Source organism: Felis catus, chromosome A2 (genome assembly GCF_018350175.1).
Source record: "Felis catus isolate Fca126 chromosome A2, F.catus_Fca126_mat1.0, whole genome shotgun sequence".
Taxonomy (NCBI): Eukaryota; Metazoa; Chordata; class Mammalia; order Carnivora; family Felidae; genus Felis; species Felis catus.
In genome coordinates this window covers 17,393,723-17,412,212 of record NC_058369.1, presented here as the reverse complement: position 1 = coordinate 17,412,212, position 18,490 = coordinate 17,393,723, and the positions used below count along the sequence as shown (strand labels likewise).

The 18,490-nt window shown below is 39.0% G+C and overlaps 1 protein-coding gene across 22 annotated transcripts in view; it reads left to right on the top strand.

Annotated features, from left to right (window-relative positions):
- MAP4 (microtubule associated protein 4) overlaps positions 1 to 18,490 on the top strand; it is a 207,249-nt gene that overhangs the window by 74,174 nt on the left and 114,585 nt on the right. For all 22 annotated transcript variants that reach the window (XM_045049603.1, XM_045049578.1, XM_045049566.1 and 19 more), the window contains one exon: positions 2,687 to 2,928. In XM_045049603.1, coding sequence (XP_044905538.1) covers positions 2,706 to 2,928 — 223 coding nt within the window. In that variant the 5' untranslated portion in view covers positions 2,687 to 2,705. The remainder of the gene's footprint in view (positions 1 to 2,686; positions 2,929 to 18,490) is intronic.

The window sequence follows — 18,490 nt, the reverse complement described above, 5'->3', positions numbered from 1 at the left end:
GTGTTTAAATCACACTTCTATTTATATGTAGTGACAAGAAAGGAATAGCTAAACTGTGTTGAGATACAGATGCTTGGGTGGTTGGCTAGATACACTCAGAGCCAAATGACCTTCCTGCTTTCCAGCTGTCTCATTTTCTGTCAGTTTTACCTTCTTAGGCTGAATTTAAGCTGCTCTTCGTATTCCATGAACCGCATGTCAGCCCAGGTAGTAGTTTGGGAGGTTGAGGGTGGGGGTGAACAGGGGAACATTACAGTGGATAAAGAGCTGCCCTTTGAGAATATGCACTCAGATAAATGACATTTAAAAGATACTGTTGATTTTTGTCTCTATTTTTACCTGTGTCCTGAGTTAGGAAGTTTGAGTGGATTATATGAAAAAGGTATCATATGTGTATATTATGGAAACAAATAAAGCTGTTGTTAAGGATGGTACAGATGTCCTTTCAAGTGCTGTTTGACCATGAAACTGTTTAATTACAGACATCCTTTATTATTTTTGGTTCATAATAGGTTTCAAATGCTAACTGGTAATAATAGTCATCATAGAAAAGGGAAAAACATTTACTTTTTATGGAATTTATTGACATTAAATTTGTCAGGCTTTTTAAAAGTTCTTTAATGAGTCATTTTTTGCATTTTTCCTGGTGGCATCTGGAGTGACAATAACACTTTATATGTAAAGTAGCTGGGTGGCATAGAGAGTAGGACTGCCCATCCATGTTCCTGTGTTGTAAATGGGTTATATGGGCGCTACTCCCTACTGATGACTATGATAGGAACTTGTGTGTAGAACACAAAGATGAAGATAGAATGACTGTACTTCTGGTGGGTATTTCTTTTTCCTTAGTAAATTTAGTTGGAGAGAGGAAGACAGTGGAGGACAGACAGTTTTAAAAGAGAGTCTTTAACAGTGGCTTAAATCGGGGTGCCTGGGTGGCTCAGTCAGTTAAGTGTCCAACTTCGGCTCAGGTCATGATCTCACAGTTTGTGAGTTTGAGCCCCGCATCAGGCCTTGTCCTGACAGCTCAGCGCCTGGAGCCTGCTTTGGATTCTGTGTCTCCCTCTCTCTCTGCCTCTACCCCGCTCACTATCTGTCTTTCTCTTGTCTCTCAAAAATGAATAAACGGGGAAAAAAAGTAGCTTAAATCATAGTAAAATTTGGCCTTTTAAAATTTGGGTTGAGGAAAGACTATATATATGTATTAGTTGAGATTCTTTGGTTGCAAGCGATAGGCTGACTAAATTAGATGAAAAAAAATTGGAAGGTTGCTCACTCAGACTTAAGAAAGAAGACAACCAGGGCAACTGAACAGCTGCCACTTGGTGAATCTTCCATCCAGGATGCAGTCATGTTTCATGTCTGCCTGGTCATGTGCCCAACACCACTAGGGTGACCATTGGTGTATATGGGGGAAGATAAGGAAGAATAGATTTCTGGGCAGACAGAAGCAATAGCTATTATTTCTATTTGATTTACCTTTACCTGGTCACAAAAGCTCATATGTTCATTTATCTTCATGAGTCTCTTGGAGAGTCTGTTAAGTTAGACTTTTTTTTTTAAATGTTTGTTTATTTTTGAGAGAGAGAGAAAGAGAAAGAAAGAAAACAGAGTTGGGGGGAGGACAGAGAGAGAAGGAGACATAGAATCCAAAGCAGGCTCCAGGCTCCGATATGTCAGCACAGAGCCTGATGTGGGGCTTGAATTGACGTGGGGCTTGAATTCACAAACCGTGAGATCATGACCTGAGCTGAAGTCCAACACTTAACCAATTGAGCCACCCAGGCACCCCAAAGTTAGACTTTTTGAAGGACAGATAGTACCCTGCACATTTTTTTTTAATTTCCCACTGTGCTGTGTATGTACTAGGAACTCCATTTATGCAGGCCCTTTGGCACTTTTACTACACCATTTGTATTTTTTCAGCTCTTCACCTAACAATTTTGCCTTTAGTAGGTTATACTTCTTAACGTCAGGTTACGTTTAAAAATTGAGAGCCTGATGTTCTGTAAAGGTGGTGATGTACATGGCCACAAAGAGGGACTGCGCCCCTAACTAATCAGGGAACAGGTCTGTATTTTTATGCCAGCAGGGCTAGGCATGGTTTTGGTGGATGGAGCTAGCCTAGCTACAAGAGATTCATGAAGAAACAGTATTTAACCTCAACAAGATAGGGCCCATACTCACAGTCTTTAGTCAGGAGAGGTGACTTCTTTTGCCTGATAGTAATGTAACTTTTTTCATGGGAATATAATGTAATCTGACCTCCTTTTGTATATTCATTTAAGAATTATTCTAGGACATGATTTGGAAATGAAGATATATAGAATAATTAAAAAGTTTATGAGACTTGAAATCAAAAGACCTGATTTGAACTTTGGATACATTGGTGTTTTTTGTTTGTTTGTTTTTTTACACTTTATTTTTTCTTATTAATGAAAAGGACAAAATGGCACTTGGCTCTGTTTACCTCCCAGCTATGTGAAAAGAGAGTGTTTACTTTGGGTAAGACTGTTGGTTAACTGAGCTTTAATTTTCTAATCTGTCAAATGAGGGAGTCTCTTTTAGCTCTAACATTTTGGATTTTAATTCTTTTTTTGTTTAGAACAACTGAGAAGAGTTTCTAGGGATGTTTTTTCCTTTGCACAGTGCTCATCTGATGAAACATTTTTCCCTCCTTTACCAGGCAGTTGCAGTGGTGCAGAATGGCTGACCTCAGTCTTGCAGATGCATTAACAGACCCACCTCCAGAAATTGAGGAAGAGATAAAACGGGACTTCATTGCCACACTGGAGGCAGAGGCCTTTGATGATGTTGTGGGAGAAACTGTTGGAAAAACAGACTATATTCCTCTACTGGATGTTGATGAGAAAACCGGCAATTCGGAGTCGAAGAAGAAACCATGCTCAGATACTAGCCAGGTTGAAGGTAAGTAATTAAACCAAGCTGCTCAGAAAGCAGATTAGGGATGACGCTGTAGGTCATAATCTTAGAAACCTTGAGGAAACTGAGCTGACTTTTTTAGTATAGGATAGTCACTTTTCTCCTTATCTAAATTTCTTTCATTAGAAACCAAAGACGTAGGTTCGTTACCTTTTAGTTGAGTGTGTGTTCATGAGACTGTAGATTACTTTTTTTTTTCATTAAAAAAAAAAATTTTTTTTAACGTTTATTTTATTTTTGAGACAGGGAGAGACAGCATGAACAGGGGAGGGTCAGAGAGAGAGGGAGACACAGAATCCGAAACAGGCTCCAGGCTCTGAGCTGTCAGCACAGAGCCCGACGCGGGGCTCGACCTCACAGACCACGAGATCATGACCTGAGCTGAAGTCAGATGCTTAACTGACTGAGCCACCCAGGTGCCCCGACTGTAGATTACTCTTAACCCAAAGGTTTCTTCTGTAAGGTCTCAGCTACTGTATAATCTGCCTACTTTCCTGAATTAAATGGTCTGCTGTGCCTTGACTTTGAAAGTAGCTTTGTAAAAAGTCAGATAAACAAAATTCTGTATTTACATCAAGACTAAATTTAGAATGGAATCAAATACCACTTGTCTTTGGGTGTAATGCCAGGTAAGGATTAAACCATGGATTAAATCTTTTAAAAAGAGGTTTGCTGCTTTTATATATTGCTGGATCAGATTTGCTACTATCTGGTTGAGATTTTTTTGTTTGTTTGTTTTGTTTTTTGAGAGAGAGAGGCAGGGAGAGGGAGAGGGAGAATCCCAAGCAGGCTTCGTGTTGTTAGCATGGGACCTGACGTGTGGCTTGATCTCATGAACTGAACTGTGAGATCATGACATGAGCCCAAATCAAGGGTCGCACGTTTAACCAACTGAGCCACCCAGGTACCCTTTGGTTGAGGAGTTTTGCATTTTTGTTCATGTGGGATATTGGTCTGTAGTTTTTTTGTGATGCCTTTTTCTGATTTTAGAATTGAGGTCATTCTAGCATCATAAAATGAGTTGGGAAATGTTCCCTCCTGTTTTCTAGAGTTGTTCATGTAGAATTGATGTTTTTGTCTTTAATGTTGGATAGACTTGGTCAGTGAAACCATCTGGACCTGGAGTTTTCTGGGTCAGGTTTTTTGTTTTGTTTTGTTTTGTTTTGTTTTTTTAATTAGGAATTCAATTTCTTTAAGAGATCTAGAACTGTTCAGGTTATCTGTTTCTTCTCAAGCCAGCTTTGGTAGGTTGTATCTTTCAGGGAATTGGTACATTTCCTCTAAGTTGTCAGATTGTTGGAGATAGAATTGTACTATTACCTGATTCTCCTAATTTCGGTAGGATCTGTTGTCATACCCCTTCTTTCATTCATTATATTGGTAATTTGTGTCCTCTCTCTCTCTCTCTCTTTTTTTTTTTTAATTGAGTCTGGATAGAGGTTTATCAATTACTAATGTTTTTAAAGATGTAGCTTTTGGTGTTGTAGATTTTTTTTTCTATTTTTCTATTTTCAATTTCTGCTCATATCTCTAATATTTCCTTCCTTTTGCTTACTTTGAGTTGATTTGCTCATTTCCTGTTTTTTTTTAATTTTTTTTAAATGTTTTTATTTATTTTTGAGAGAGAGACAGCAATGAGCAGGGGAGGGTCAGAGAGAGGGAGACACAGAATCTGAAGCAGGCTCCAGGCTCCACGCTGTTAGCACAGAGCCTGATGTGGGGCTCGAACTCATGGACTGTGAGATCATGACCCGAGCTGAAGTCAGACGGACGCTTAACCGACTGAGCCACCCAGGTGCCCCTCATTTTCTGTTTTTTTAAGGTGGCAGCTTAGATCATTAATTTTAAACATTTCTTTTCATATTGACACAAAATATTATATTTAAGGTGTACAACATAATGATTTACTATTTGTGTATATTGTGAGATAACTACCACAATACGTCTAATTAACATTCATCACCATACATAATTAACAATTTTTTTCCTTGTGATGAGAACTTTTAAGATCCACTCTCATAGGAATATTCAAGTATACAGTACAGTATTATTAACTGTAGTTATTACCATGCTGTACATTATGTTCCCAGGACTTTCTTATTTTGTAACTAGAAGTTTGTACCTTTTATCTACCTTCACCCATTTTGCTCACCTCCACCTCCACCTCTGGCAACCACTTAAAATAAGCTTTTGAATGTTACAAATTTCCCTCTAATCATGGTTTTATATGTGCCTCATAGACTGGTGTGTTATTTAAGTTTATTTATTTTTGAGAGAGAGAGCACGTGCGCGCATAGGACAGGGGCAGGGAGAGAGAGGGAGACACAGAATCCAAAGCAGGCTCCAAGCTCAGAGCTGTCAGTGCAGAGCCCGACACGGGGCTTGAACTCACTTAACCATGAGATCATAACTTGAGTCGAAGTCAGACGCTTAACCAACTGAACCATCCAGGTGCCTCTGGTGTGTTCTGTTTTTAATTTTTATTCATTTCAAAATATTTTCAGGGTACCTGCCTGGCGCGGTCATTTGAGTGTCCAACTCTTGATATCTGCTCAGGTCATGATCCCAGGGTCATGGGATCAAGCCCTGCATCTGACTCTGCTCTGTGCTGAGCATGGAGCCTGGTTGAGATTCTCTCCCTCTGCTCCTCTTCCCTGTGTTCTCTCTCTCTCTCTCTCTCTCTCTCTCTCTCTCTTTTTAATTTTTTAAATTTATTTTTTAAAAATTTTATTTAAATGTGTTAGTTAACATACAGTGTAGTATCGGTTTCAGGAGTAGAAACCCTGTGATTCATCACTTAATATATAACACACAGTGCTCATCCCAACAAGTGCCCTCCTTAATGCCCATCACACATTTAGCCCATCCCCCCACCCACCTCCCCTCCAGCAGCAACCCTCAGTTTGTTCTCTGTATGTAAGCATCTCTCATGGTTTACCAGTCTCTGTTTTTATCTTATTTTTCCTTCCCTTTCCCTATGTTCATCTGTTTTGTTTAATTCCACATATGAGTAAAATCATATATTTGTCTTTCTCTGACTAGTGAATACACTCTAGTTCTATCCACTTTGTTGCAAATAGCAAGATTTCATTCTTTTTGATTACCATATCTGTCTATCTATCTATCTATCTATCTATCTATCTATCTATCTATCATCTATCTATCTATCTTTCAATCTATGGATCTCCACTCAGCACTCAGTGGACATTTGGACTTTTTCCATAATTTGGCTATTGTTGATAGCACTACAGTATCGTTTTGATAAATACCTAGTAGTGCAATTGCTGAGTTGTAGGGTAATTCTATTTTTTAATTTTTTGAGGAACCTCCCTACTGTTTTCCAGAGTGACTGCACCAGTTTGCATATCCACCAGCAGTGCAGAAGGGTTCCCCTTTCTCCGGATCCTTGCCAACATCTGTTGTTGTCTGAGTTGTTAATTTTAGTCATTCTGACAGGTGTGAGGTGGTATCTCATTGTGGTTTTGATTTGTATTCTCTGATGAGTGATATTGAGCATTTTTTCTTTTCTTTTTTTGTTTTTTTACTATTAAAAAAATTTTTTTAATGTTCATTTATTTTATTAAAAAAATTTTTTTAATGTTTATGTTTGAGACAGAGAGACAGAGCATGAATGGGGGAGGGTCAGAGAGAGGGTCAGGGGGTCAGATTCTGAAACAGGCTTCAGGCTCTGAGCTGTCAGCACAGAGCCCGATGCAGGGCTCGAACTCACGGACCGCGAGATCATGACCTGAGCCGAAGTCGGACGTTTAACCGACTGAGCCACCCAGGTGCCCCAACGTTTATTTGTTTTAGAGAGAGACAGAGTGGGAGCAGGGGAGGGGCAGAAAGACAGAGGGAGACACAGAATCCAAAGCAGGCTTCAGGCTCTGAGCTGTCGGTACAGAGCCCAATGTGGGGCTTGAATCCATGAATTGTGAGATCATGAGCTGAGCCGAAGTTGGACGATTAACCGACTGAGCCACCTAGGCGCCCCTCTTGAGCATTTTTTCATGTGTCTGTTAGCCTTGTCTTCTTTGGAAAGGTGTCTGTCTATACATGTCTTCTGCCCATTTCTTCACTGGATTATTTGGTTTTTTTGGGTGTTAGGTTTGGTAAATTCTTTATAGATTTTGGATATTAACCCGCTATCCAGTATGTCATTTGCAAGTATCTTCTCCTGTTCTGTTGGTTGCCTTTTAGTTTTGTTGATTATTTCCTTCTCTGTGCAGAAGATTTTTATCTTGATGAGGTTCCAATAGTTGATTTTTCTTTTTATTCCCCTCGCCTCTGGAGACATGTCAAGTAAGAAGTTGCTGTGGCTGAGGTTAAAGAGGTTGCTTGCTTTTTTCTCCTCTAGGATTTTGATGGTTTCCTGTCTCACCTTTAGGTCTTTTATGTATTTTGAATTTGTTTTTGTGTATGGTGTAAGAAAGTGGTCCAGTTTCATTCTTAACATTTGTCACTGTCCAGTTTTCCCATCACCATTTACTGAAGAGACTGTCTTTTTTCCATTGGATACTCTTTCCTGGTTTGTCAAAGGTTAGTTGGCCATACATTTGTGGGTCCATTTCTGGGTTCTCTATTCTGTATCAGTGATCTAAGTGTCTGTGTTTGTGCCAGTACCATACTGTCTTGATGATTACAGCTTTGTAATACAGCTTGAAGTCTGGAATTGTGATGCTTCCAGCTTTGGTTTTCTTTTTCAACATTACTTTGGCTATTCGGGGTCTTTTCTGGTTCCATACAAATTTTAGGATTGTTTGTTTTAGCTCTGTGAAGAATGTGGTTATTACTTTGGTAGAGATTGCATTGAGTATGTAGATTGCTTTGGGTAGTATAGACGTTTTAACAGTATTTTTGTTCTTCCAATCCATGAGCATGGAATGTTTTTCCATTTCTTTGTGTCTTCTTTAATTTCTTTCATAAGCTTTGTATAGTTTTCAGCATACAGATCTTTTATCTCTTTGGTTAGATTTATCCTAGGAATCTTAAGGGTTTGGGGGCAATTGTAAATGGGGTCTATTCCTTGATTTCTTTTTCTGCTGCTTCATTATTGATATATAGAAATGCAACTGATTTCTATGTTGATTTTATAACTTCGACTTTGCTGAATTCACATATTTTTTTTGTGAAGTCTTTCAGGTTTCCCATGTAGTGCCATGTTATCTGTGAAGAGTGGAAGTTTGACTTCTTTGCCAATTTGGATGCTTTTTATTTCTTTTTGTTGTCTGATTTCTGAGACCAGGACTTGCAATACTATGTTGAAGAGCAGTGGTGAGAGTGGACATCCCTGTCATGTTCTTGACCTTAGGGGGAAAGCTCTCAGTTTTTCCCCATTGAAGATGATATTAGCTGTGGGCCTTTCCTATATATGGCCTTTAGGATGTTGAGGTATGTTCCTTCTGTCTCTACTTTCTTGAGGGTTTTTATCAAGAAAGGATGTTGTACTTTGTCAAATACTTTTTCTGTATTTATCGAAAGGATCATACAGTTGTAATCCTTTCTTTTATTAATGTGGTATATCACATTGATTTGCAAATAGATAAAATCTCTCTCTCTCTCTCTCTCTCTCTCTCTTAAAAAAAAAAATTTCTGGGGCTCCTGGGTGGCTCAGTCAGTTAAGTGTCCGACTTCGGCTCAGGTCATGATATCACAGTTTGTGAGTTTGAGCCCTGCGTCGGGCTCTGTGCTGACAGCTCAGAGCCTGGAGTATGCTTTGGATTTTGTGTCTTCCTCTTTCTGTCCCTCCCCCACTGGCACTGTCTCTCAAAAAATGAATAAATGTTAAGAAAAATAAAAATTTCTAATTTCCCTTGTGGATTCCATTTGAGCCATGGGTTATTTAGAAATATGTTAATTTCTCAATATTTGGAGATTTTCCTGATATCTCACAATAATTGATTTTTAGTTTAATTCTGTTGTGGTCAGAAGACATCCTTTGAAATTTCAGTTCATTTCAGTTTGTCATGGTTTGTTTTATGGTCCACAGTACGACCTGTCATGGTCAGTGTTCTGTGAGCACTTGAAATAATATGATGCTGTTATTGTGTGGAGTACTCTTTTTATGCCAATTAAGTCTAGTTGGTTGATAGGGTTGTTTAGGTTTTCTGTATCTTTACTGACTTTATATCTACTTGTAATGGTCTCTGAGAGGGAGAGATGTTGAGGTCTCCACAGAGTTTTATGGATTTGTTTCTTTTTCCCTTCTATTCTGCCAGTTTTTATCTCATGTATTTTGAAGATCTGTTGTCATGTGCACAGTGTAGTTGACATACAGGGTTATATTTGTTTCAAATGTACAGTATAGTGATTCAGCACTTCCATATATCCTTTGACTTTCAGAGCATTCTTTATTAATATTTAATAAAAATGGATTTCTTGTAGATGGAATATAGATGGATCTTGCTTTTCTAGCTGGTCTGAGGATCTCTGTCTTTTCATTGGTATTTTAGACTATATTTAATGTTATTATTGGTATGGTTGGATTTAAATCTGTCATTTTGATAGTTGCTTTCTATTTCTTCTATCTGTTCTTATGTTTTTCTATCTGCTTTTGGATTAATTGAATGTTTTTTATGATTGTGATTTTAATTTTTTTTTAATGTTTTTATTTATTTTTGAGACAGAGAGAGACAGCATGAGCAGGGGAGGAGCAGAGAGAGAGGGAGACACAGAATCTGAAGCAGGCTCCGGGCTCTGAGCTGTCAGCACAGAGCCTGACGTGGGGCTCGAACTCACGGACTGTGAGATCATGACCTGAGCCGAAGTCAGACGCTTAACCGACTAAACCACCCCGGCTCCCCATGATTATGTTTTTAACTTCAATATTGGCTTATTATGTATATTTCTTTTAAAATTTATTTTATTTTTGACATACTGTTTACAGTGTATATCTTCAACTTCTTCTAATTTGCCTTCCAGTAATATTGAACCATTTCATATATAGAGTAAAATTCCATGCAAAACAGTAAATGTCCAATTCCTCTTTCATTTTTTTCTTTTACTGTCATATACCTAATTTTACATACGTTAATAACGTACTTTGTTACTCTTTTTGCTGTAGATTGTCAGTTATTTTTTAGATTAAAAATATGGGAGGGGTGCCTGGGTGGCTCAGTCGGTTGAGTGTTCAACTTCAGCTCAGGTGACGATCTCACAGTCTGTGAGTTTGAGCCCCGCCTCGGGCTCTGTGCTGACAGCTCAGAGCCTGGATCCAGCTTCAGATTCTGTGTCTCCCTCTCTCTCTGCCCCTCCCCTGCTCATGCTCTGTGTCTCTTTGTCTCAAAAATGAATAAAAACATTAAAAAAATATATGGCAAATAACCTTTTATAGTTACTCTAATTTTTACCATTAGGGGCATTCTTTATTTCTTTGTATAGATCCAGATTTCTATCTAACACCACACTTCCTGAAAGAATTCCATTAACATTTCTTTTTAACACAGGTCTTTTAGCAGTGAATTATTTCAGCCTTAGTTTATGAAAAACCAGCCTTCAATTTTGGAAGATAACTTTCCAAGGTATCATATTCTTTGTGACTTCTTTCTTTTATTTAGGAAAGTTAGTCTTCCTGCTTGGATAGTTTCTGAGAAATCTTTTTTAATCTTGATTTTGTTCCCCTTTTTCCCCTCTGGCTGCCTTCAAGATTTTATCTTTATCTTTGTTTTTTAGCAGTTGGAATATGTTGTATTTCGGTGCTATCTTGGTATTTGTTCTGCTTGGGGTTCTCTGAGCTTGATCTGTGCTTTGATGTGGTTCATGAAGTTTGGAAATTTTTTGAGTATTTATCTTTTAAATTACTTTGCCTCATTCTTTCTCTTTTCTCCTGGGATTCCAATGACATTTTTCTTAGATTTTTGGGTATTGCCTCACAGCTCTTGGATGCTCTTGTTTTTTTTTCTCCTTTGTTTTCTCTTTGTGTCTCATTTGAGTACTTTCTTTTGACCTATTTTCAACTTTCCTGATTCCCCCACCCCTCCCACTGGCCCTGGTTGCATTGAATCTCATGATGAGCCCTCAGTGGCATTTTTTTTTTTTTTTTTTTTTTTAGTTTATTTATTTTTAAGAGGAACACGAGACAGCACAAGCTGAGGAGGGGCAGAGAGAGAGAGAGAGAATGAATCTGAATTTAGGAAGCCGTGAGATCATGACCTGAGCCGAAACCAAGAGTCGGACCCTTAACCGACTGAGCCACCCAGGAGCCCAATCAGTGGCATTCTTTAATTTCTTTCTGGTTATAATTTTTAGCATTTCTGTTTGACTCTTTCTTATAGTTTCTATGTCTCTGCTGAAGTTCCCCATATGTTCATGCATATTTCTATCTTTTCCACTGTAGACCTTAACAGTATTCATTATTATTTTAAATCTCTTGTCTGATAGTTTGGATCATCTGGGTCAACATCTGGGTCATCTGGGTCATTTCTCAGTCTGATTGTTTTGTCTCTTGACAATGTTTTGTTTTATTTTATTTTATTTTATTTTATTTTATTTTATTTTATTTTATTTTATTTTATTTTATTTTTTTGTATTTTTTATGTGTCTCTTAATTTTTGAGTGAATGCTGGACTTCACATGTAAAACTGTAGTCACTGAGAGAAAACAATCTTTATGCCTGGAAGTGGGCATGTCTCTTCTTTCACTAGGTAATTAATACACAGCACTGAGTCCATTTAGGATAGAGTTGAACTAGGTTTGGGTTTTGTTGTTACTATGATTATCTTCAGTGTATTACTGGCTTGAGATTCCTCCATTCCTTGTGCTTAGAGTGGGGAGTGGGGTGCTGAAAGGTTTTTCTCAGTGTTCTTGTTCCACTCTTAGCTTTTGGTGTCCCTGTGACACCTGCGCCCCGAAAGGCTGGAAGGCTGTTTCTCCATGCGCTTGCCCCTCCCAGAAAAGTCCTAGCCTGGAAGTAGACAGGACTGTTGATATCTCTGGTTTTGGTCCTCGTTCAGGTGTGATCCTGTGTGCATGGTTGAGTCTTTCTCAGTAATACCCTCTTACAGGTGGTAGGGTCTTCTCACGATATCCTGCAGGGTCTTGGGTAGGACTTACTGCTCCCCTAGGGGAAGAAGGTATCTTCTTCTTAACTCTAATTCTTTCCCCAGCTACAGTTTGCCTTAGCCCAGGCCCTGGGACTGACTGGGTTTGACACACTTCTTCCCCCAAGCAGCTCAGCTTTTGTTTGCATGGGGTAGAAGGGCAGGGTAAGATTGGGGGTGGTGGTCAGGACTTTACACTAGTTAAGTGGTGGCTTTCTCCCAGATCTGCAGAAGGAGACTCTCCCACTTCGTCTCCAGTCTTACCAGCATCTGGGCAACATCTGTACAGATGTTTGAACTTCCCTTGTGTCTGTGGATGCTAGGGACCCTAGACTGTCATACAGCCCTTCACTTAGCCTTTAGCCTATCATTAAACTTTTTGGTTGAATTCTTACCTGCTTGTTAAACCCAGCATCTCTCCCTCACATGCTCCGACATAGGAGAGCCGGTGCTTACCTCCCTGTCTCCTTGAGGGCCATGTCTTCCTTTGGATTTCATTTTTTCTTTTCCTTTGGTTGTGCGTTGTTTCCACCTCCTGGGCCTCAGCTTAGGTGGGTGAACATCGTGATGTGGCAGCAGTAGATTTTCTTGTGCTTCTTCATCTTCGGTGACTTGACCTGTGTTTCATTAACCCTAGAAGAGGAAAGTTTTTTTAGAAACTATTTTGCTTATAAAAATTAAATTTCCCCTAATATTTTTAATATATGAATAACCTATAACTGTAATTAAAATTACTGTAATTAAAAGTTCATTAACTCAGGGAGACTAGTCTGGAAATTGGTAACAGTGTTTACTCCGGGAAGAAGTAGCTGGCTAGAGTGTAGAGGTGGGAGGGAGCCTTATTTTTACTGTATATCCCTTTGGACCACTTGGGTTTTGTACACATATATTTATCAACCTGTTCAAAAAGAATAATACAAAGTTTATAATTACATTAGAACTAAATTATAAGTTTCTAATTTTATTTTTATACCACCTTGTTTGTAGAAGATTTGGCTAAGAATAAGTGGGAAAAGGAGAGGTGGCTGTTGGGAGACCTTGAAGAAGAAAGGAAAAGAATTTCTTTATTTCGTCTTGTAGAAATCTGGGACAGTGAGTGAGTTCTCAGTGAATGGGGGCTTCTTTACTGTGAGTCTAACTTTTATAGATTATTTCTCTCATGGGTTTTGCCCAAATGATAGGTTGGGTTCATATTTGTGTTTTGCTTGGAGAAAATTCTAAATAACATGTTTTTTTCTTCTGAATACTTCTTCAGAAGTGATGGAAGGGTCCTAGACTTCATTATCTTCATGTTTTACTATATATCCAACTTTAAGTTTGATTTTGTTATTGGGTGAGATTCATGAAGTTATCAGTGGCGGTCCGGGTGTGATTACCAGCAGGCTTACTTAGGCCAGTCAGTGGAAAGTTATCAACCAGTTTCCTGCGTCTAGAATAGAAAGGGCAGTTGAATAGGTTACAACATGTAATGGAATTCTTTGGACAGTGGTGTTTTTATTTCTTTTAATTCTCACATGCCTACCCTAATTACCCACGACTTAAAAATGGGGGGTAAGCAAGCAGGCTACCTTTATGACACTTAACACAGAGTAGGAAAAGTTGCCTTTTTTCTCCCGACATACATTTCCTGCCCCAGACCTGGAAACAGTAAGTTCTCAGAGCCTCCCTCCCCTTCACAACGTGGGTGGGTGCTAGGGGTGCTTGTTGCCACTGGATTTTTCATTGGTTTTAGGCCTTTTTTGTGGATATACTGTACTCTTTTCTCTTTTCCATTTTACCGCTATTCAGTTTTGTTTCCATGAATATTTTTATCTTCTTCTTATTACCCCATAAAACATCTAAAGAGCCAAATACCTGGAAATAAAACTGGTGTCATATTACTTCTGAAATACCTGTCACCTTGCAAAAACAGTTCTCAAAATACTTTTTCAGGATTTATGTATTACTTGTTTTTTTCTTCTTCGGAAATGTTATCCACTTAATCATTGCTCATTATCACCTCTGTATGGCTCTATTTTCTAGGCCAGGGAAACAAAAGACAGCTTTCTTTTACACGTGAATAACAAAACAATAATATTTCTGTGACTTTTGTTCATTCACAACATTGTCATAGATGTTTGAAAGAGCATCTAGCACATTGTTGATGCTTAGACACAAATAATTGGCAAATCTGTGCACAAGTCACTTAAGTTTTCTGTACTCTGTGCTTAATTGTACTTGTGAGATTGAGAGAATTCTAGGAGGTTTTGGGGGCTAAGAATTTTTTCTATTAAATGTTCTAACGTAGGACAGTGGTTTTCAAAGTGTGGTCCTTGGACCAGAAGTGATCCCATCATTCGGGAGCTTGTTAAGGTACAATTCTCAGGCCCACCCACCTGGAATCAGAAACTTTGGGTATGGAGCTCAGCAATCTGTGTTTTAACAGGCCCTTGCAGGTAACTTTGATGCACCCAAGATTGAGAAACATTGATGCAGGAGGGAGGGCCTAAGCCAAGTCCTGGAAAGAATGATAACTAGATACTGCAGATTCTTGTTTAGCTGACGGGCCTTCTCTTGCAGAGCCTTGCAACCAGCTTTATTGGCCACCAGAGGGCGATGTTGGAACAGGCCTGACTTTTGCGCTGGAAGGTGCCCTTGTGCCGAGATCACGCACAATCTACCCCCCCCCCGCCCGCCCCCCCCCCCCACCTTTGCCCAAAGCCGACTCACCGTGGCTGTCTTCCTCACAGCACACATGCCCTCTCAGGGTCTTGCCACTTCCCTTCTCTGCCTGATTTGCCAGCTGTGGGACTCTAAAATCACTTGTGAGAGAAGAGATTTAAAAACAAACAAACAAGAAAACCCCCAAACACAAAAATAAACCCAGTGAATTTGAATGTCCTTATTTCTCAGGGCGCGTGATTATTTAAAAATTGTGTTGTTTTCAGTGCAATAGGTGTTTAGCTGAGAAAGATTTCATTTCATGAAATGGATGTTCCTCTGAGGGAATTAGTGAAAGAAGGCAGTGTAGCATCTTTTGAATTAGGATTTACCCAGTAATGCACAGTGAACCTCTTTCTTACTCTAAAGCCTACTTATTTATTTATTTTTAAAATATTTATTTATTTTTGAGAGAGAGAGAGAGAGAGAGAGAGCATGAGCAGGGAAGGGGCAGCGAGAGAGAGGGAGACACAGAATCTGAAGCAGGTTCCAGGCTCGAGCTGTCAGCAAAGAGCCCGACAGGGGGCTTAAACTCACGAACCGCAAGATCACGACCTGAGCCGTACTCAGACGCCCAACTGACTGAGCCACCCAAGTGCCCCAAAGCCTACTTATTTTTATGTTGTAATGTTTTTCTTTCTCCCTCCCTATGTTTCCTTCCTTCCTTCCTTCCTTCCTTCCTTCCTTCCTTCCTTCCTTCCTTCCTTCCTTCCTTCCTTCCTTCCTCTCTCCTGGGCTTGGATTCTTTTTAGACTGTTAGGTGTTATGTGTATGGTAGAACCTCAGTCTCTTTTATTTTCTTCTAACCTCCTTATTTTGCTTTTTTTTTTTATTCTGGTAAGTTTCCTATTTCTTAGATGCACAATTATTAGTCTACTAATGTCACGTAAGCTAGATTTTTATATTTTTATGTTCTACCAAGGTTACTTTATAGTTTAGTGATCAGTCTGCAGTTAATCTACAGTTAGTGTACAGATTGATCAACTATAGATGATCATTGTTAATAACAATGGAAATAATAACATTTGTTAACATTTACATAACACTGTATAGTTGGCACAATACTTCCTCCAGTATTAGTAGATTTCGTCTTCTTGATAACCATGGGAGATAGATATTATCACATTTTTCAGGGGAGGCTGCTAAGGCTTAGAAAGCACAAGGGAGTTGGATTTGATCATTTGGTTAATAGTGACAGACCACAACTGAACTCAGATCTTCTGATTTTCAACTTCATGTTCTTTCTATGAAACCACACCGTCTTCACAGATGCATACTCTCTGCTTAATTTAATGTCTTATAGATGCTATTTTTCAGAACTAAACATTTACTTATTTAACTCAAAGACAAAGTTATTAGACATATAAATACTATTTTCAGGAACTATAAATGAGTCTTATTTCATTTGTATAAAGAGCTTGAACTTTGAACCTGAGGACTCTGCTACTAATTCATATGAATTTGTAAAGTTTTCCACTTTCTTAGGTGACTGTTTCACATCATCTCCTTTCTGTTCAAACCTCCAGCACCTGCCCTCCTGTTCATATTCTCAGCCAATGACTTTTACAACAAAGGATCAATAGACTCAGTCAGAAGAGAACTTCTGCACAGTCCCCCTGCTGCAGGTCCTCACCTACCTCCCCCCTCTGCCCTTTCCTCTGCTCTTCCTCTCGTTATGGGCGAACTGCTTTCACTTAGGGCACTGCTAGAGCCATTTTCTCTTCTGTTGCCTGCATCATCAGTTTCTCTGTTTCAACTGGGTCATTCATCAGCATCAAAAAACCCATAATTTTTAACTTCCTTAAAAAAAATCCTATCTCAGGGGCTCCTGGGTGGCTCACTCAGTTGAGTGTCCAACTTCCGCTCAGGTCATGATCTCACCGTTTATGAGTTAGAACCCTACATCAGGCTGTGCACCGACAGTGTTGAGCCTGCTAGAGATTCTCTCTCTCTCTCTCTCTCTCTCTCTCTCTCTCTCTCTCTCTCTCTCTGCTCTTCCCCAGCTCATGCTTTCTCTCTCTCTCAAAATAAATAAATATACTTAAAAAAAAAAAAAGTCCTTTCTCAACCCCATGCCCATCTCATTTACTTCCTTTTTTCCCTGTTCCTTTGAAAAAGATGTATCTACTACCTGTCTCCTTCTTTCTTGAACCCCTTCCCATCCTACAGTAGCCCATGCCATGCCACCCACACCGCTCCTTTTACATTGCCAAGGATGAATCCCGGATGACCCCAAGGGTTTTAGCACGATTGACTGAAAAATGAATTGCCATCATCTGAGATTGGGAAAGCTCTAGAAAGAGAATTTTGAGGGGCACCTGGGTGGCTCAATCAGTTATGTGTCCAGCTCTAGATTTCGGCTCAGGTCATGATCTCATAGTTGTGAGATCAAGCCCAGTGATGGTCTTCTGTCCAGCGTGAAGCCTGCTTAAGAGTCTCTCTCTCTTTTTCCAAAGAAAAAGAAAAAAAAAAGTAGATTTTTAGAGGAATATAAGAAATTTAAGTCGAGAGTTGCTGAGCATGAGTTACATGATAGTAGAGAAGATACCCAAGTGGAGAAGAGCAATAGACAGCTAGATAAGAGTCTGGAGTTCAGAGGAGAGTTCTGGGCTCGGGATACCAATCTGGAGGTTGTTGATATTTAAAGCTCTGGCTAAAGGAGGTAGTTGTAAAGCATGTCATTTTCAGAATGTTTTACTTTTGCCACATAAAAATAAGTTATGCTGCTCTTTTCAATGCATCCAAATGCTCCTAAATATATAGCATTTTGATTCTCCTCATCATGTATTTTAAAAATGTATGAGCAAGCTGTTCATTATCATTGGAAATGTAAATCCTTCTTTCGATTCCTTGAACTCTTATTTCTGGTCCATGTCTGTCATAGACTTTTATCTTAGAGTAATACATTTTTATACTGATAGGTTTTTCTTGATTGTTATTGTGTTTTTGTAACAAAATATGTATGTAAGCTTAAATTTTAATTTAAAAAGTTCCTGTAACCATAAGGCTTTAAATATTAACTTGATCCAGAAGAAAAGTTATTATCACAGTTACTAGTAGTAGTACACAGTTGATCGCGTGTGTCATGATTTTTGGTAAATCGTTACTAACCATAAAAGTTGAATTTGGTTGGAAATGTTTTTGGGGGTCTAATATTTTTCTCAATTAGGTCATGAATCTTTGGATAATTATTTTTTGCTAGGATGAAAGAGGGTGTAGTAATTTCTATTCCTATTGGTTTTTGTTTTTGTTTTTAGTTAGCTTCATGCCAGTTCAGAGCCCACCGCAGGGCTTGAACTCTTGACCCTGAGATCAGTCAGGTGCATAACCTACTGAGCCACCCAGGCGCCCCTCTCTTCCTATTTTAATAGATTTTGAAGTGAAAAAACTTTATTCACATGGCTAAGTGTGTGGGAATAGAAGTCTCTACGGAAATGTCCTCAATTCTTTGAGTTATATGTTAAGGATTCTGTAAGTCATTATTATTAGAAATTATTTTCAATGTCGTATCAGAAGGCAACTACATTAAAACTTCTTTAAAGTTTGATGAAAGCAAAGAATTGGAAACTACCTAACCTGGAAGATGATTTGTTACTCAGTCATGAGAGAATTTACTTTTCAGGGGCTTGCTTTTGTTTCATGGATGTGTGATATTTTCTTTATACCTTCTGGGGGAAATGAGGTAGTTTTTAAAAAAAGTCTCCTGTTTGCGGGGCACCTGGGTGGCTCAGTCGGTTAAGCATCCGACTTCAGCTCAGGTCATGATCTCACAGTTTGTGGGTTTGAGCCCCGTGTTGGGCTTTGTGCCG